The sequence below is a fragment of the Amia ocellicauda genome, chromosome 1, assembly GCF_036373705.1.
Source record: "Amia ocellicauda isolate fAmiCal2 chromosome 1, fAmiCal2.hap1, whole genome shotgun sequence".
Classification (NCBI taxonomy): Eukaryota; Metazoa; Chordata; class Actinopteri; order Amiiformes; family Amiidae; genus Amia; species Amia ocellicauda.
In genome coordinates this window covers 17,885,984-17,904,133 of record NC_089850.1, presented here as the reverse complement: position 1 = coordinate 17,904,133, position 18,150 = coordinate 17,885,984, and the positions used below count along the sequence as shown (strand labels likewise).

Genomic DNA, 18,150 nt, shown 5'->3' with positions numbered 1-18,150 from the left:
ACAAAACAGTTCACACAATACCTGAAATGCTTTATAATTGTGTGCTGATATATGGTTAAATGAAATACATGGTCATTATTTATTATAAAATGTTAATTTATACAACAATCACTCCAACATGGAAATATCCATTAAATATAAACACCATATATATATATATATAGAGAGAGAGAGAGAGAGAGAGAGATAGAGAGCCTCTGCACATCAATGCCTTCATTGAAAAGCAGCTATATTTCATTAGAAACTGCTGACATGAATAAACAAAAGGTACTAAAAATAATAAGTATACAATCTTGTATGTAACCCATATATGCTATTCACAGTAAAAAAATACATAATTTATGACTACAACAACAATCGCCTGTAATTTTTTTTTATCTGATATTCACATATTAATAGGTATAATGTCAACAAATAAATTAGGGAATTGTAGACATCTTACCTCTAGAAGAAATACTGATTCCTCAAACCTTTTCAAGTCATTTGGATAGTCTGAGGATAGTTTTAGTGGGAGAAATGTTGTGGTACTGTATTTGAGTTTAGCACTGCATACAGAAAAACGTATCTCACAAAACTCAAAACCCTTGCCCTAATTTTTGTGCATGTCATTTCTTGTCCATGATAATTGAGCCTTCTCTGTCTTTGATGCGCACTCTGCCTGTAGAGTACTTGGTTTCCTGTCTTCCATTTGAATAAACAGTCTTCACTGTTCCGTCTGGATACTCCCTGCGCTTGTACTGTGAGGTGTGGATCTCGCGCTGCCCGTTGCTGAATTCCACCGTCTTTTCTCCGTTCCTGGAAATTCGCAACAAAAGCAATGAGAAAACAGCACCTACATTGCTTTCGGTATGTGTTCTGTAACTGACTGCAAACATGTTATGCTAGTTTTGATGCTCCCATTTACCTGCTGTAGGAGTACAAATACATAGTTTTTTCAAGCACCGTCTCAGCTTGAACTGTTGGCCTAGTTTTCTTAAAGCAAAACCTTTTGGGGGGCATTTGGACAGACAGTCTGTAACAATCCCTTTATCTTACTTTGCTAGTTTCACCACTGTGCCATCAGGAAAAACGCTTTCTTCTCGGCCATCGGGATAGAGGTGCTTGACTGTTTGGTCTGGGAAAACGATTTCCTTTGTACCATTTGGGTGATGTTTCTCTGAGGAGTAAACAAAGCACAATTAAGCTTATTTGTAGTTGTTTCCATCCTGCCGCTTTCCACGCTTTCCACATACAACTTTTTATTTCCCAACAGTCAGATAAATCCAAAAAATGACTGATTCATCAACACAGAATCAGCAGTCAGTACTGTCCTATCATCTGAACAGTGGAACAGGTGTGTAGTACTAGCTTGGGGATGATGAGTTGAATGGCCTCCTATTTGTACACCTTCTCTCTGTCTTTATTCCTATGAGACAAATGACATCACTGAACTCACCTCCTCCTTTGACAGAGACACATTTAGTCTGGTCAACTTACCTATCTGGTTATTGGGGAACTGCAGGACCTCAAGGCCATTCGGATAAGTGGTATGCGTTGTCTGTGCATCGGCATAAAAGTAAATCTACGATTTAAGACATATGACAGACATAAACAACTATTGCAAACATAACTGTGTTGATCTCTACTGTGCTATCCAAAGTTGGGTAAAACGTGTCATGTTTTAGTTTTTTTATTAACTATTACTTTTGAAATAAATAGGTTGAGGTAAAATACTGTATTATTAGCAGGTAAGCGACAATATGGTGAATAGTACTGTGGAAGATTATTTCAGGCTTTATTATCATTTTAGACACTGAACTGTTTAAATGCAACTGTTAAAATGGGTGTTCTCTATTGGTTTAACATTTTGTGCACGATATTCCCAAATGTACTCTTATTATTAAGTCATTCAGCAGATGCCCTTTTTTCTCAATTGTTACTTTCTGTGCTTTTTTTTTTAACTTTGTTGCAACTGGTGCAACGCAAAGACTTACCACCTTCTCATCCGAGAGCACTTTCTTGATGTCCCCATTGAAGAAGGTGACTGTCACAGACTTCCCGTCGATACCGATCTCCTTCCTTGTTGCGTTGCGGAAGGTTATTACGCGTCGGCCACTTGAGAACAGCTGGTCTTTCTGATCAGAACACACAGCACAGCTCTGTTACTGGAGACGGTGACGTGGAACCAAAACCGCGCTGAGTTGCCTGGCTTTTGAAAAGGAATATATCTGCAACAATGTCACTAGGAGTAACTTCATGTCGCCCTCTAAACAGATTGGTCCACGATGGAAAAAAGTGTATGTTCAGGATCTTCCTTTTAAGAAAAAGCTTCAGCTGTCCTATATAACACACCCCAGGAAAATAATCACTTAAACGTGTCAGAGTGATCCTCAAATAATTGGAACACAGTATGATATCTAACATATTAACACAGTGCAGCAACTATGGTCTTGTTACCTTGCCATCTGGGTAGTGTGTTTCTTCCACAACTTCATCATCACCACCCTTGACCCCTGTGTAGGGTGACACTCCCCTGGAAACCCCGGATTGTCCTCTTGTTTCCTGAAACTGTGTTTAAAAGGCATTACAGAGCATTTTTCTCCTAGATCCTGCTAACATTAAGTAAAGAAAAAACATGAAAAAACATGCTACTGAAAGTACTTTTGTTTTGACACAAAAGCCGGTATGCATGATGGCTTTACTTGAGGGTTAAAGAGAGAACACCAGAGGGCAATTCTATAATGCAACAGGTTATCAAGCTAAGCAGGGATGCTAATGAAGCAATCTTGTACACAGACCTGGCAATTCTGTGAAGGATTAAACAACAAGTGTGAAATTACTGAATTGCAAAAGGACATATATGTATGTAGGGCAGCGCTTCTGCGTCTTCTTGAACCACTTGGTTCTATGGTGACGGGATATCGTTTCTATCCGGGATGCCCAGCTCTGGCTCTGGAGGGCAGTATTTCAGCAGGTCTCACAGGTCTGTACGAATCAGCAGCACCTTCATTAGCAAGGGCGGGTGAACGCTGTTATCTTTGTCCAACAACGAGTGGAAACAGGCACATAACTCAGGTGGAATGAACACCCAAAAGACACGGAGGCCCTCTGGGACTGCAGCTGCACACCCCAGGCCTATGTGATGTTCATTGCTTGACTGAGTGAAGCTGTCTGTACTCACCCTGCGCTCGCTCTCAGTGGTTTTGCCTGTGGAGGGCGTTCCTCTCCCACTCGGTGTGGCACTGCGACTCTGGCGGCCTGTCACGGTCAGCTGCCTGTCTCCTGACCTGGAGAGCCCCTGCAGACAGACACGGCCCCACACGGGAAGAGCACATTCACATGACTCAGCCTGGCGGGAACTGAGACGGTTTGTAATGCAGTTCTAAGGATTACCTTCTTGAAACACAATACCTCTCAAAGCCTACCTGGGGCAGTTCGTTTGAACTCCATAGCATTCGTTTGGAATTTAAATTAAATGTCATAAATCTATTGCAGGCAAATGCTTGTATTTAAAAACTCAGATGCACTTTGACTATAATAAGCTGAACTCCCTTCTGCCTGTTGTTTTTGTGCCTATTTCTATTCTTCTGTACAGGACGCACATGCTGGCAGTGTACTGGGCACTGTAGGGACTTGACAGCTCTCAGTGCTTAGATCAATATAGTTATTTAAATTAATTAATTAACCACTATTGCTGTTTGTACCACTACCTCTGACAATAATGGCGTTAATGATGACATTACCCTGTCGCGGCTGCGGCTCTGTGGTCTGGAGTCGTGGTTGTCGGGGTTGTGAGGATCCTCTGAACTGGCTGAATGTGAAGAGTGGCCACCTACAATAGTGACAGGACACATGAGGGCACAATGCCTCCTCCTGTAGACTAGCCTATTCCTGTAGGACAGTATTAGTGTATTACTGTTACTTTCAAATGGCCCTAGAAGGACCGATATTCATGTAACACAATTTTTATGTAATTTTTTAATGTAAATTCATGTTATTTATTAATGTAAATTAATGTAACTCAGAGCACTTACATGTAGATGAAACCTCTGTCCCTGCAGAAACATGTTGGCTCAGGAACGGAGATCTCCTGTCCTTCGCCCTCTGGACCTCAGCACTAATATGCTGGATGGCCTAAACAGAGACAAGAGACAGGGATTGCAACTTGAAGGAACTGTTTTGATTTCTCTAAAAAGGAGTCAAGGGGGAAAGTGGAAACCGCACATATAGAAACATGAACACCAAACCCGTCTGCTCGAGACGCTTTTGCAATTCAGTAATAGTCCAATTAATTAGTGGAATACATTCCCTTTCAATTCTCCTATTTGCATCTGATGTGCCACCAGGAGAATACATTACATGTTTTTCAAATGCTTAATTTTCTGTACAGCTTTGCAATTTACTATTTTACCAGTTATGTCTTCTAATTTTAGTCAAAATTATACCAGTTCTGATTGCAACTGACGACACACCACTCGTCTTTACAAGCTGTAAACTTGTAACCATAACAATGCTGCCCATAATAGTAGATCAGATGACATCCATCCATCCATCTTCGAAACCGCTTATCCTGGTGAGGGTCGCGGGGAAGCCAGAGATCAGATGACAATAAGAACAATTATACTTCTACAGGATCATAATTCGATTCCAGGTTTCTAGTGCAATATCTCACTGTATCTTTCCACTTAAGTCTAATTTTGGAAAAGTAACCAGAGTTTATTTGGAATTAGAAAAAGGACTTTGAGAGTCTTCCTGTGAGATTTTTAGAGGAGAAAGTGTGTCTCCCCAAGCTTATCTTTATTTGATGATATTCCTCCTACAGTTTTAATGAAGCCCTTGACAGACAGTATAGAATTACAATTTTGCATAAGTTTTTCCCATTAATTATTGAATCTCAGTTCATAGTGTCAATACATTATGAATGAGATGGATAATGCAATTGTGAAATCAGATTTTAGCACTTAAGTTGCCATAAAACTGCAATGAGTATTCATTACAGTGTTTGATAAATAAATAATATCATGCTCAGTCAATAAACTGATCCTGTTCTTTCAGAAACTTAACTTGTGTAAATTATTACTGGGTGCTTAAAGAGCAGTTGAAAGTGCTTTTCACACATGAATAACTCAATACAAACAAGTTTTTGTATCAAAAGCTTCTCTGAAAAAAATATTCATCCATCCATCTTCGAAACCGCTTATCCTGGTGAGGGTCGTGGGGAAGCTGGAGCTGATTCCGGCAGGCATAGGGCGCAAGGCTCATAATATTCATGTTCTTGGTTTTTCTCTTTTGTTCTGGGGTGCAGGCTGCAGGTAACAGTATTTAGTTTCAAATGTAACTTGCCCTGGTTAAGGGTGTCTGCTAAGTAAATTAAAAATATTTTTTTAAATAGTATGTTTAAAAAGTATTGTTTGCACTTACAAATCTGTAGTAAGAGTAATAAGTTAAGGGAGTCAAGTTGTGCCATTTAAAATACATATCTACTAGAACATATATTGATGAAGATTACAGTAATAACAATAATAATAATAAATAGCAAATATTTATTTTATTGTTGCACATGGACACATTTTCTTATGGTAATGTAATGCTTGTCTGAATATAATGTTGTTGCTCTTCTTAATACCTCTTAACAGAAAAGTGTATTTATTACGCTGTCTCCAATCATGTAAAGCATAAAGAATATTAAAATAAGACACAAAAGTCCTCCCACATCAGGCTCTATCGCTCGTAGTGTTGTTTACGGTCTTTGTTTTTAAAACGAAACTCAAACCAAACCCATACTTGCTCTGCTCCTCCCACAACTTCCGACAATGGCCTGGTTTTACAAAAAGCTCTGGGACACGTCTGGCACGGCACGGCACGGCACGGACGCTTAAGCCAGTGGAACCGAGGCAAAAGAAGGCTCCCACAGACCCTGTCTTGACAGGCTGTGGGCTGGAAGACTGCTTCTTGTGGCCACTTCAAAATCTACACCCTGCTCCAACTGAAGCAGCACACTATTATGAAAAAAAGTCTGACTGCCCTCTCAGAAAATACATTCACAAAAATTTCCTATTTACAGAAAATGTACAGTCAGCAAAAAAAAGTAATACAAAAATCTATTCAGGATTCAAATAGCCTACATCAGTATGAGTTCAGTTGGATTAAAACACACAAGGGACAGAAAGAAAAGGCAAGGTCTTTACCTTGACCTCAGGTTTGCTTGAAAGCGGCCTCTCAAACTGTAACTTCCTCCCGACCGGAGCACCACTGCGCCCGGAGCAGCTGGCAGGCCTGTCTTCACTCTTCAGCTGACAAGTGCCTATCAGTATAGCTTCGGAGACCTAAGAACAGAAAAGAAAGAATGGCAATGGAGAACTGCACCCACCTCACTGGACATATCATACAGGAATACAGTATAATGTGAACACACTTTAAAAACAGTAACACCAGTGAACTGAAAAGTTGCATTCAATCAATTTATGTAATCAAACAGCACTTATATAAGTATGTAATGTATATAAGTTATGTAAAGCTCAGCATATTTATATTTATGATACCTGGCACTATTGAAAAACATTTGACATTTAAGACAATGAACAGTAATTATATAATACATATCTTCATCTATCAAGTTACTATCATGTAGCCTGTATGTAAAGGTAAGAAAGTAACACTGTGAATGATGGGAGGCGGAGCTGGGAGGGCGACGACATTGACAGGAATCAGCTTTTTGGTACAAGGGGAAAATCCACAATTTCAACACATTTCACAGCCAATTCGTACTAGGAGTGATTTCAACAACCCGACCCAGCAGGTTTTCAGTTAAAATCCTTCCGACGTCATTCAAGGCAAGAGACACTACAAAGCAGAATTGAGCAATCAACACATCAGCTCTCCACTGCATCTGACATATTGTAGCGTGTCAGACAGGTACACCTCCCGACTAGTGCTGCGTTATAGGAGCGAGCAGAGTGATTTCACTTACACTTACAGTGTGATAGTAGCCTCTTGTGTTTGAGTCCTAAAATATATACTAATATATATATATACTAATTAAATAGTAATCTATACACCAGAACTAAATATTGATTTTAATTTGTTTCAGGATGATAAAGTGCTCTCTTACTGGGGTGTCTGCTTTCCGGCTGGGCCTCGGTGTCATATCATGAGACCTCCAGGCCTCTTGGCGGTGTTTCTCTGACACCTTCAGCTCGTCTCTCAGCTCCACGTTCTCCCTGGTCAGCGCCACCACTTGGCTCGTCAGCTGCCCGTGAGCGGCCGACCAGCGATCCTCGCGCTGCTTGAGCTCCTCCTGCAAGGCCTTCATCTGCTCCTTCAGTTCCTGCAGTGCAGCCCCAGATAAGTTCAGTGCAAATACCACTCAGTTTTACTGAACCAGTTCAGTCAAAGTCAAATGTGTAAATGTGTACTTTGGCTTACTTGTCAGGCTCCCCAGATGATTTGATTCAATTTGATTGCATAAGTGTAACTCCCAGAGGGCAGTTTTAAATGAGTTATTAATGCCAACATGTGCCTGTCAATTCAGAGGCTGTTGAAAACTTGCTCTTCTTTAAAGTAAAGAAAGTATTACAGGAAATTACCTCTTGACCTCTATAGCAATAGTTTAGAATATCCTTGTTAAAATTCCGTCCAACTTAAATAATAAGAATAAGAATTTAGAATGTATATTTCGATAAAGTGCTGTCTAATTAAAATCGGTCTGTGCCAGTGGTTACAAGGTCGCAGAGGTATCTCGCTGTTGTGTAGACACTTACATGGCCCTTACCTTCAGTTCCTCAATGTCCGGGTTAGAAACTACAGCTCGATTTTTCAATATCGGACCTTCTTTGCTGTTGTTTCTCAGACTAACAAGCTCTCCATTTTCTTGCTCAAGTCCAGTCATTTTCTTCCTGCCCAAACACAAGTACAGGCAATGACTGAAGCATGTTATACATCTCACATACCTAATGCCACAGAGGACTGACACACACAGGGAAGGGGCTCAGAACAGTCTCTCTGTTTGACAGTTTAGGCCAGTGTCCAAGGTCAGAGAACTTGGAAGGCTCATAAAAACCTTCCAATATCATATTAAATACCTTTCCTAACTTGTCAGGATCCCCAAATGATCAAATTGTATGATGCATTTCGTACTTCCAACAAGAGCAGGTTTCGAAAGTCACTGATACAAAAGGCAGATGTTTACATTTACAATATGTTTAAAAATGCCCTCTTGAATACAATCATATATTCAATCATCATTTGGATCCTGACAAGTTAATGATAGGTAAGTCTTTAAGGTGTGTGTTTTGTGCTACACAAAGCTTAAAAACATACATATTTTAACAGCTTTTTAAATAACATGTTAATTAATCTATCAGTTGTCACATGATTCATGAGGGTGCTTTTGTCAACATTTAAGTACAGAAACAACTGTAGGTTTGACTGTTTAGAGAATCTACCTTAGAAATTGGAGGGCTTTCTCTTGTTCCTCTTTCAGTTTGTCCAGCACTGCACTGTGGTCCATCTCTGCTTTTAACTCCTGATGTCTTGGATTTTCTGCGAAAGACCAACGAAAAGCTTAGCTCACAGACATTTGAAAAAAAAAAAATATATACAATTTTTAAAAAGGAGTCACAGGTGTCCCTTTTATTTTACAAAAGCTTGAGACATAATATGCATTCAAAAATATCACACATGATGCACCAGTACATCAAGACAAATATATTATAGTATATTTTCTGATGTTTCGTGATGGTTGAATAAACTCCATATGTACCTACCATACTGATTGTCTTCAGGCTGCTGTGATACCCCTGTCTCTTTGCTCTGGGATGTGTCCTTTTCTCTTGTTTTTAATCCAGGGAACAGGCTTGCCACAAGCTCAGAAGTGGAAGGAGGTTTAATATTGGCTTTCCAGCTGCTGTCGTTACCAGGTAGAAATGGTGTCCTTCTCTTGTCTGTCAGCTCCTTTTTCGGGGACCTGTGCTGTGGAGAAGCTACTGCCTTTTTGTGCCAGTTATAGCTCCTGAGTTCATCGCTGCTGCTGTCACTTGTGCTGGTGCTGCTGCTGCTGGAGATCTGATGCAGAAGAGAAAATCGGTGAGGAGTCTGGGGTCTGGAAGCCGCTTCTTCCCCCCCGCTCGGGGCATCGCTGGCATAGTCATCTTCTGACAGGTCGAGGTTGCGGTCGGTGTGTCCCAGCCGGAGAGGGGCCTGGTGGGTGGGCTGCTCATGGCACTGAGACTTGGGGTCGACCTCACTGCTGGTACTGTCCCCGGTGCTGCTGGGAGGTTGGAACTGCATCTCCTCTGTCCTCCAGGTGTGTATCTCCCTGCCCGCCCCACATCTCGCCCGGATTACGCTTTTCTCGCCGCCACTGTGCGTTGAGAGGTCCGCCCCGTCAGAAACCCGGACAATGCGGTCGTTGACTTTTTTAAACTCGGGACCAGGTCCCATTTTATCAGTCTCCGTTGACTGGCGTCCATCCCTCAAGGCGGCCGCGCTCTCGGGGGCTTGTGCTGCTAGGGGCTGCTCGGCTCCCTGTCGTGTCCAGGGGCTCGAGTGACTGTCCTTTTCCGCGACACCCAGGAGGGAGTGGAACCCCACGGTGTCTGAGATTCCCAAGGATGACAGACTTGCGCTTCTGGATCTCCAGGTCCTCCTCTTGCCTGGAGTTTGATCTAATACCCCTCTTTTCCCAGTATTGTTCTTGTTCGTGTTATCTTTTAATCCACTTTGTGCTGCAGTTGTTTTCCCCACACGCTGCTCCAGTTCGGCTGTGCGGTGAAGGCTGCTGTAGGCGTCTGCTTTGGCAGCCTGAACACTTCTCTCTCTATACTCCATCATGGCAGGACTGCTGACCTGAGAGTTTAAGGGAGTCATCTTCCTCAACCCCACTGTATCAGAGTCCTGCAGGGTGGGCAGGGAGCGCCTGTGCTGGCTGACAAAGTTCACTTGCTTGGGCATCTGACACAGTGATGCTCTCCTCCTCTCCCTAAGTGCGTTAAACCTGGTCTTCTCTATCCGAGATATACCCTCCCCCTTCCTCAGGAAATTCTTTCTTCCTGACTCCTTACATTCTTTCAGTTCCTAAGAAATGCAAAGCTCTGGTCAGTGCTGGGGTCAGTGGGAATCATAAAGGGATATGGATCAATATCGGCCACAAGAATATGTACAATTTTATTTTTGTTAATATATTTTTGTAAGAAACACTGGTTGGATGACCTTGCAGGTGTTCAAACATTTTCCCATGCCACTGGAAAAAAATATGTAGGATCAGATGTCTGTTAAGAAAATAAATATAAAGAAAACAAGCTTGAAAACTACTTGAAGTCAGTGCACAGTTCTGGCACGATCTCCAAGATTCAAATAAAATCAGATATGTTTGTTTTTAAGAATATGTTTTTAAATTTCAGATTACAATATGGCACTTCGAGGAACTGAGCATTACATACATTTCTGTTTCAGTACAAGCACTTTGTTCCACTGCAGGTCTGGCTTGGTTTTTACTGCAAGTTTCAACAACTTCCACACGTGAAGGAACTATTTCAATTTTTAAGATTTGAGTTCATTCAATTTTAAGTCATTTATTACATTCCACTGGAAGCTATAGCACACCGTTCAGAAGGAAAACAAAGTACCCAGGTACAGATATAACAGAGCATTCCCCAGCATTTCCAGAGCTTTAAATGATATTCGTTGATTTGTTGTGACACATCGATAAATACATCCGCATTTCAAATATACATTTGATATTTGGCTCTATCATTGGTGTTTGTTCAACTTCCTGTAAATAAAAGGTTTATCTCTACATGACAATTTGGGTGTGCCTCCAGATCTGATAGTACTGTACACTTTACAATTCAATTTGTTTTACAGGAGCCTGTATTCCTTAATATGCCATAATACAGATCCTGCACCTTAGTGGCAAGAAACAAGCTATAGTCCTTTTGAGTGCAACTACACAAGGGTTCCGAAAGTTCAGAAAAACACACAAACAAAAATCAATGCTTTGGGAGTCAGTTTTGCAAACAAAATAATTGCTTTGGGAGTCAGATTTGACAGTTGTCTGCCATGATAATAATAATATTAAATAACAACTATTAAAAAGATTAAGATTAATTATGTATATTTAACTCAATGTTACTGTGAAAACAAAGACGTAAAGCAGTTCAATCTTGAAAATGTGTTTTCTTTGACTCCTTTATGAAGCATGAGTCATTCCTTGGTGCCCCTCCAATAGTGAGAGTACAGTTCTAAGAAGGCATTACGCACAAACCTGCTTTTCTTTCTCAAGAACTTCTTCATCCACTTTCAGCTGCTCTTCAACAAACTCCTCAAAGGTCTTCTTTTTCACTCCAACTATGGGTCTTATGGGTCTAGAGCAAAATAAACAGTTGTGAGCTATTTTATCAGTACTACCATCTATCAAAACAGACTTTAAACCGAATTTAAACAAATGGTATGGCCCAAAATGCTGTCCTCAGGGTGTAAACAATAATAAAAAAGTAATACAAGTGCTGTATGGAATTCCAGCTGAGTTTGGGTCAGGAAGTCAAGAAAGCTGTATTATGCTATAATTTTATATGAAAAGAGACAGTAATCAGAAACCATGGCCAACTGGCTTACTTTAGTTCTCAGTGAATTATATATCAGAGTTGGACAATCAGGTTGAAAAGGGTGTGTATAGTACCTGTCCTCGGGGTGAACAGAACGTCTCCTTCGTATCCCAAATGGGCTGACAGGACAAATCTGCTCGCCTTGCTCAGCACTTTCTTCTTTGATAGGGGACAGATGTCTAGTCTGGACGTTATCGTTTTCTGGAATATTCTCATCTTGGGTGCAGGAAAACCGTTAAATAAAATAAAAAATATATTACTGTGACAATTCATTTAGCTGGACGAGACCTCCATCTGTGACTCACACTGAAGAACGAAATGGCTTTGCTAATTCAACAGAGGTTTCTAATACAAACCCAACAGCGACTTGTGTTTTTAATTTGGCTTGGACAGGCAGGTGAAGGTTTGAGTGTTGTCTTTCAAACCGAAAACAATTTTAATCTTTCTGTCAAAACTCTACCCATGTGGTAAACATTTCAACACCTAAACAGCATATGAAGAAATCAACATCGGGAAAGTTTCCCTTCTTCCATTATGTTCTACAAACGAAGCCGTTTTGCTGTCATAAAGATGGGAAGACAGAGAAGGAGGGACAGTAAAGCTCTTTTCTGTGTATAACCACCCCCGTACATATCTGAACTGATCCATCAGCGAGAGAGAGAGCTACAACTTTGCAGTCAAAAGCTGAGAAATGCGAGTCGGGGTGGGTTTTGTGTAATCAAAGACTCATTAACATGTGGCAACTTGTCTATAGGCGTAGTATGTCTGTGTCAAAACAGTTCTCTTTAAAACCAGCTAGCAGCTTCATATTCTTGGGTTACCCAGGAGGTGGGTAAGAAGTACATTACGAGGTTGTAAAAAACGGGATGGAAAAAGTACACTCTGTTGCTCTTTGATGTACACCTGACTTTTTAAAGATGCACAGGTGTTAACAAATTTTACATAAAACCCGCGAGGCTGTTCACCGAAAGAGGCTTTGCATTCCTTAAGGTTTCTGCTCCTCTGCTTCTGGCTTTAGCCTTGGAGAGTTTGGAAGCTGCCTACAGAGGATACCGGAGATACGATACAATAACGCTTCACTCGCGACGCTACGGAGAAGGTTCCTGAAGATATCTGGGGGTGATCAGCACACGCTCCCAAATGGCAGAAAATGAGACAAACTGCACAACTGGCAGCCAAGGACTGTATGTTTTCTACTCGGCTGTGATGATCCTGGAGTTCCTCGTGGCTCTTCCTCTGAACGCCTCGGTGCTATATATCTTTCTCTTCAAGTTCAAATTCTGGAAGACCAACACTGTCTTCCTCTTCAACCTCGTCCTGGCAGATATCCTGCTGCTGATCATCTTGCCCGTGATAGCCTACCTCTTCCAACAAGGAATGCGTCGCAGTGACAACATTACTGTCTGCAAGGCGACTCTCTTCCTGCTCTTCCTGAACCGCGGGGCCAGCATCGCCTTCCTCACCGTCATCTCCATCGACCGCTATCTCCGTGTGGTCCACTCCCGCAAGCAGACCTTTCGGAAGGTCCTGAAACGCAAAACCCACATATCCATTTTCATCTGGGTCTTACTGCTGCCCCTGACGGTGCCCACCATGCTGAGGACGTCTGACTGCTGCAACAGCCACAACCGCGACTTGGAATTTGTGACGGGCATCCTGCGTGAGATCGTGTTCTTCACCCAGATTCTTGTGCCTTTCTTGATTTTACTCTTCTGCGCCCTGGGCATCATCCGGAAGCTGAGTGAGAGGACCATAGGGAAGAAAGACAAGATTCGCAGGGCAGTGTTTTTGGTCAGTTTGGTGGTGATCGTGTTCGGGGTCTGCTTTCTGCCTTGCGCCGTCTCCAGAATGGTTCTGTTGATTTTCCGAAGTCAGGGCTGGGAAGATGCAGAAGACACTGCCGTGCAGGTCTATGATGGTATTATGGTACTTTCTTATATAGATTGTTTGCTGGACCCTCTTGTGTATTGCTTAAGCAGCTCAGATTTTAAAACTGTATACATGTCTCATTTCTGTAAGTGTCTAATGCACAAGGATAGGCCACCACCTCCTAACACCATACAGGGTGCTGTAGAAAATGAACTCACACCAGTGAAAAAAAACATAAGAGATTATGCTAGATAGCTGGTTATCTGAGCCTTTAAGTAAACTCTAATGGTATTAAACAAAATGATTATATTGATCTGTAAATAACATGTATCAATGTTTTTATGGTAACCCATAAAAATAGTGAAATGTCAATACTCAGTGTCTTCTGATGCTGATTATTTTTTATTCTTACAAACATTTTGAAGCATCTAGAGGAAGCTGGCTTACTTACCAAAGCTAGAAATCTAGATGTACAGATTGTAACATCATTGTGTATGTAATAAAAATAATAAATGGATGCACTTGTGTTCAGGAGAAAACTTGTAAGCAACAAAAGCAACAAAAACAAACTGAGAAGGTGGAACCAGCGGTTCTACCTATTCCACACTTCAATGTTTTGTTGCTGAATAGCGTATTAACAGATACTTTTTCTGTTTAAAAATGTGAATTAAAACACCGCTGAGTAATGTATCTCATACGTTTCTTATTCATTCTTAGCATGCGGTCATTTAAATGTTTCTCCCTTCCTATTTACATGTTTAAATAGAGATTGTATTCTAGAAGTTACTGAATTGTGAAACCTTTTCTGCATCATTTCTGAGATCTGATTCTGAAAATCACCTGACTCTGAAAGAAAGCTATGACTTCCAGATTGCTCGATAAATGTTTTTTGATAATAATATATCCTTTTATATGTCGACGGTTTACAAACATTTGTTAAGAACTCATGAATATTGTTAAAAGTGCTCGACCTGAAATGATTTGGTCTGGCCCATTGTATAATATGCACTGATAACCCTGTAAACACTGAATAACAGATGATCAAAGATTCATACTGTAAAACAGCACTGACAATATGTTCCAATGAATCACATCCTGTAAATACACACACAGTGTGTGGTGCATAGTATGCCTGCATTAGAGACTGTAACAATGTAAACAAAAACAAAACAAACTACTCAGAGATATGACACAGGTTATACAGGGAGACAGGACATTGTATTCATAAATAAACTATTCTTAAAAAAGTATGGATTGACTGAATGACTGAACTGATGACACACGCTGCGTAAACAGCAGTAGTGATTTATGTTGATCGATTGATTAATTATATGTAATTTGATTTTTCAAATGTCTAACACTTACCAAGTACATGTTTAGTTTCAAGGGGAGCAAAGACAAGAAACGTAATACTTTTCCTACTGTCTGTTGTACCATGCAGTCCCTTATCAACTCTTTAATCTGATGTGGTGCTGTGACTAGAGGCGGGGGTGGAGTGGTAGGAATTGTTGGCATCTGTGCTCACCAGTTTGGCTACAGGAGGGAGCCGACTCCACGGCTTCGATGTTGTTGTCAGTCTCTGAGGGGAGCGAACTGGTTAGGTTCTGTGTGCTTTCAGGGCTCTCCTTAGAATCCAGGCCATTTAAGGGGACAGTGCTGTTGCCCTCCACCGTAGGAAAGAGGCCAGATGTCAGGCCTAACAATTGGGCAGAGAGCACTGGAGACAACGCCAGTCCTGAAAACAGAGAGAGAAAGAGAGATAGAGAGACAGGATTCACATTGTCTAGATATCTCCCTGAATTCACCAAACTGCTTCCAAAAAATACGAGCAAGGGCTCACACAGAATAAAAAAGAAGGATTATAAACCAAATAAGCAGATTTGAACAGCAGGAGATACAACACTCCCAAAAAAAATGACAGACTTGCAATATTATACAGAAAACACATCAATTAAAATGAAAAACATAACAATCATATACATATGATCATCTGCCTTTAACAATGAAGGTCTCACCAAGAAGTTTCATTGTATTTCACTGGTTCATCTTTATGTAATTCCGTGAGAAAGAAACTAATGCAGGTTTCGTAACCAGACATTCCCAAAAATTGCACACTGTCCACTTAGCCTATAGCCGTGCACAAGTATTCTCCAAGATCTATGGAACTGTCAGATCCTAAACTAAAGCTGCCTGTGCTCTTTTGTGAGGATGCTCCAATGCTCCAGAGTTCCTCAATAGGAGTCTAAATCTGCACATTGACACTCGCAGACTGACTGACTGACAGTTCTGTTTCCAGGGCTGCTTTGACTTTTGGATTTTGCAGTGAAACTCACCGGGGTTCATCAGGGCAATTAGCTTGTTCTGTTCCTCCACTAGGCGCTGGAGATTCTCCATCTGCTGTTGAATCAACAGCCCCTGCTGTCCAGGGCTCTGCACAGGAAAAACAGGACTTGATACCTTTCAGTGGAATGGTTGGGTAAGAGTTGGGTAAATCAGCACTGCATGAGCAAACCCCTCTCCTCCAGCAACAGGAAAAGCAGTTGTAACTAAATGTACATATTTTTCGTTATTTAAAATAATGCCGTCTTATGCAACTCTGCTCAGGCACTGCATAAATGGCCCCCAGACTCCATCTGTATGGAAGCATTTGGAACGGTACCAACTAAGATGTGCCACCAGTACTGATACAATATGATTATGTCACTCCAAGTTCTGCCTCAATAATGTTGTACTGTTCCTAGTGAAGTGAGCAGACCAGTAGGACAACCTGGTAAACTGGGGAGACGGGAGACTTACCTGCTAAGTGTGTGTATCCCTCTACATACTATATCATGGAGCAGGGCTGTGGGACCTGCCTGCATCCTGCTTATAACTAATTAAAGTGCAATTGCTGTACCTGGAATTACACTCCACTCTTTGTGTTTTCAAAGACTGGGACTCCCAAATTCGTGCCACAAACAACATTGTGTCCTGATTGCCTGACCTACTGTGATTGTGTGGGGAAAAATAACTGTGAGGTTTGCAAAAAATTTAAGCATCGGAATATCACATCTGGATACAAAAAAAATGGAGCTGAGTGGGAGACCCGGGTTGCTGATAAGGCTCAGATTTCTGTTCAATGAAACACAGCTGTAACTCACCTGAAGAAAAGCTCTGTAAAGCATTGCCTGCTGCAGGGTCTGGGGAGAGAAGCTGTCACTCGTTCCTCCATGCTGCAATTGTCCACTGTCTGCACTTTGCTTTGGAGAGGGAGGGAATGGGTGAGTCCTCGCAGGGGGATTGTTTGCATGCAAATCTGGTGCAGTGTGATTGCTGTCCATACTGTCCGATGCATTGCTGTGTGTGTTTGTGATGCTAGTGTCAGTTGAAGGATTATCCATCTTGTTACATGGGATTGGTGCTGACTCGGGCAAATCCACTGACCATTGTCCCAAACAATGCTTATCCCTCGGTATTTCTGCAGACATTCTTTTGAGGTGTCTGCAATCCGACGGTCTTATGGCGAATGTGCAGTTCTCATCTTTCAGTCAAAGTGAATGTCTCAGGACCATAGCTAAGAGTAAAGGGGAAAACATCAATTGATCAATTGGGGAAGGGAAGTCATTGCTCAATTCAACTGACAATAAATTAGGACTTGGTTTGAAAAGGACACACTTCCCTACATCCTCAAAACAGAATCATCACATTCTCAATTCTCACATGCTCAGCCTTTTGGGACTGGAGGGGATTACCTGGGTGTCTGTGAGGCCAACTGACCATTCAGTGAGAATTCAGAATTATTATAATTCTTATATTATAATTATTATTTAAATTAATGATTTGACTCTTTTCCCACAGTGCATCCAGCATGCATTCTTATGCACACTGAATACAGCCTAATATATACGCCCTCCATTGTATTAATAATAGATCAAACATTGCAATCAAGCATTCATTCATAATAAAAATAAGACAATTCGTTATTTTCCCGAAAAGACAATCAAGAACGATACATTTCAAAACATTTTGTATCTTCTGTGCTCAAGCTGGAATTTAAACACTCTTTATAAGCTATATTTGATATCGTTTTTCATAATATGTTTAACGAATTACACAAATAGATTCGGGTTGCTGACAGTAATTCAGCAGATATACGAAAATGATTTAAAAGTTAATCGAAATGAACTACAACTAAAGTAAAGTAATGACTTTCTGTAGCAAAGTAAGGCGTAACAATGTGGCTTGACTTTGGGAATCTGGACTCACATAACTTATTGTTTTAATTAATTAAGTAAGTAATTAGAATTGTGTCATTCTTACCTGTATAGCTCCCCATGTTATTGCGTTTTATACAATTATGAACTTTCAACGCCAGCACGTCTGACCGTCGTTACTAGTAACAGTAACTGTCAACAGTGCGCTGCGTCAACACAGCAAATTAAAACAAGTCTGTCTTAATATGCAATGTCAGAATAAATATGCACGTATGCAAATGTATAGGCGAATTAAAAGCACGAATGCAAAGTCCGGAGATGTTGGTTGTCGCTTATCTGCAGGTCTTTACTATTACTTTTCTTAAATCACTTCAATACACTTAAGTTCAATAAAGCCGCTCCAAACCTGCAGACGCGGCGCCAACTGGGCTGCTTTGAGCGCCTGGGCACAGTGGAGCAGAAAGCAGGGGTTGCATTGATGTTGCGCAGATGTCCGCAGCTCTGCG

At 41.1% G+C, this 18,150-nt stretch overlaps 2 protein-coding genes across 3 annotated transcripts; one reads left to right on the top strand and one right to left on the bottom strand.

The window, feature by feature from the left end:
- Nucleotides 1-13: 13 nt before the first annotated feature.
- Nucleotides 14-18,051, bottom strand: LOC136724314 (centromere protein J). 2 transcript variants are annotated; one of them, XM_066697464.1, is made up of 20 exons: nucleotides 17,751-18,051; nucleotides 16,875-17,004; nucleotides 16,592-16,690; nucleotides 15,785-15,881; nucleotides 14,977-15,186; nucleotides 11,657-11,798; nucleotides 11,243-11,342; nucleotides 8,745-10,053; nucleotides 8,424-8,520; nucleotides 7,751-7,874; nucleotides 7,091-7,306; nucleotides 6,168-6,305; nucleotides 4,014-4,113; nucleotides 3,723-3,811; nucleotides 3,161-3,277; nucleotides 2,437-2,547; nucleotides 1,974-2,114; nucleotides 1,477-1,561; nucleotides 1,036-1,156; nucleotides 14-795 (listed from the first exon to the last, which is right to left on the bottom strand). In XM_066697464.1, the coding sequence occupies exons 2-20, from the start codon at nucleotides 16,875-16,877 to the stop codon at nucleotides 606-608; spliced, it is 3,489 nt and encodes a 1,162-aa protein (XP_066553561.1). In that variant the 5' UTR covers nucleotides 16,878-17,004; nucleotides 17,751-18,051; the 3' UTR covers nucleotides 14-605. The 2 variants fall into 2 exon arrangements, with proteins under 2 accessions (XP_066553561.1, XP_066553560.1); XM_066697463.1 differs by having other exon boundaries at nucleotides 16,592-17,004.
- gpr31 (G protein-coupled receptor 31) lies at nucleotides 12,361-14,141 on the top strand. Its single transcript, XM_066697465.1, has one exon. The coding sequence runs from the start codon at nucleotides 12,723-12,725 to the stop codon at nucleotides 13,704-13,706; it is 984 nt and encodes a 327-aa protein (XP_066553562.1). The 5' UTR covers nucleotides 12,361-12,722; the 3' UTR covers nucleotides 13,707-14,141.
- Nucleotides 18,052-18,150: the final 99 nt, after the last annotated feature.

What these genes read in the sequence shown, in the direction of transcription:
- LOC136724314 (XM_066697463.1), bottom strand. Translation starts at nt 16,918, where the DNA reads ATGTCTGCAGAAATACCGAGGGATAAGCATTGTTTGGGACAATGGTCA. An exon ending in CGGACATTGAGGAACTGAAG is followed by an intron (nt 7,307 to 7,750) that starts GTAAGGGCCATG and finishes GCTGCACTGCAG; the next exon opens with GAACTGAAGGAGCAGATGAA. An exon ending in ACAGTGGTGAAACTAGCAAA is followed by an intron (nt 796 to 1,035) that starts GTAAGATAAAGG and finishes GCGAATTTCCAG; the next exon opens with GAACGGAGAAAAGACGGTGG.
- gpr31 (XM_066697465.1), top strand. Translation starts at nt 12,723, where the DNA reads ATGGCAGAAAATGAGACAAACTGCACAACTGGCAGCCAAGGACTGTAT.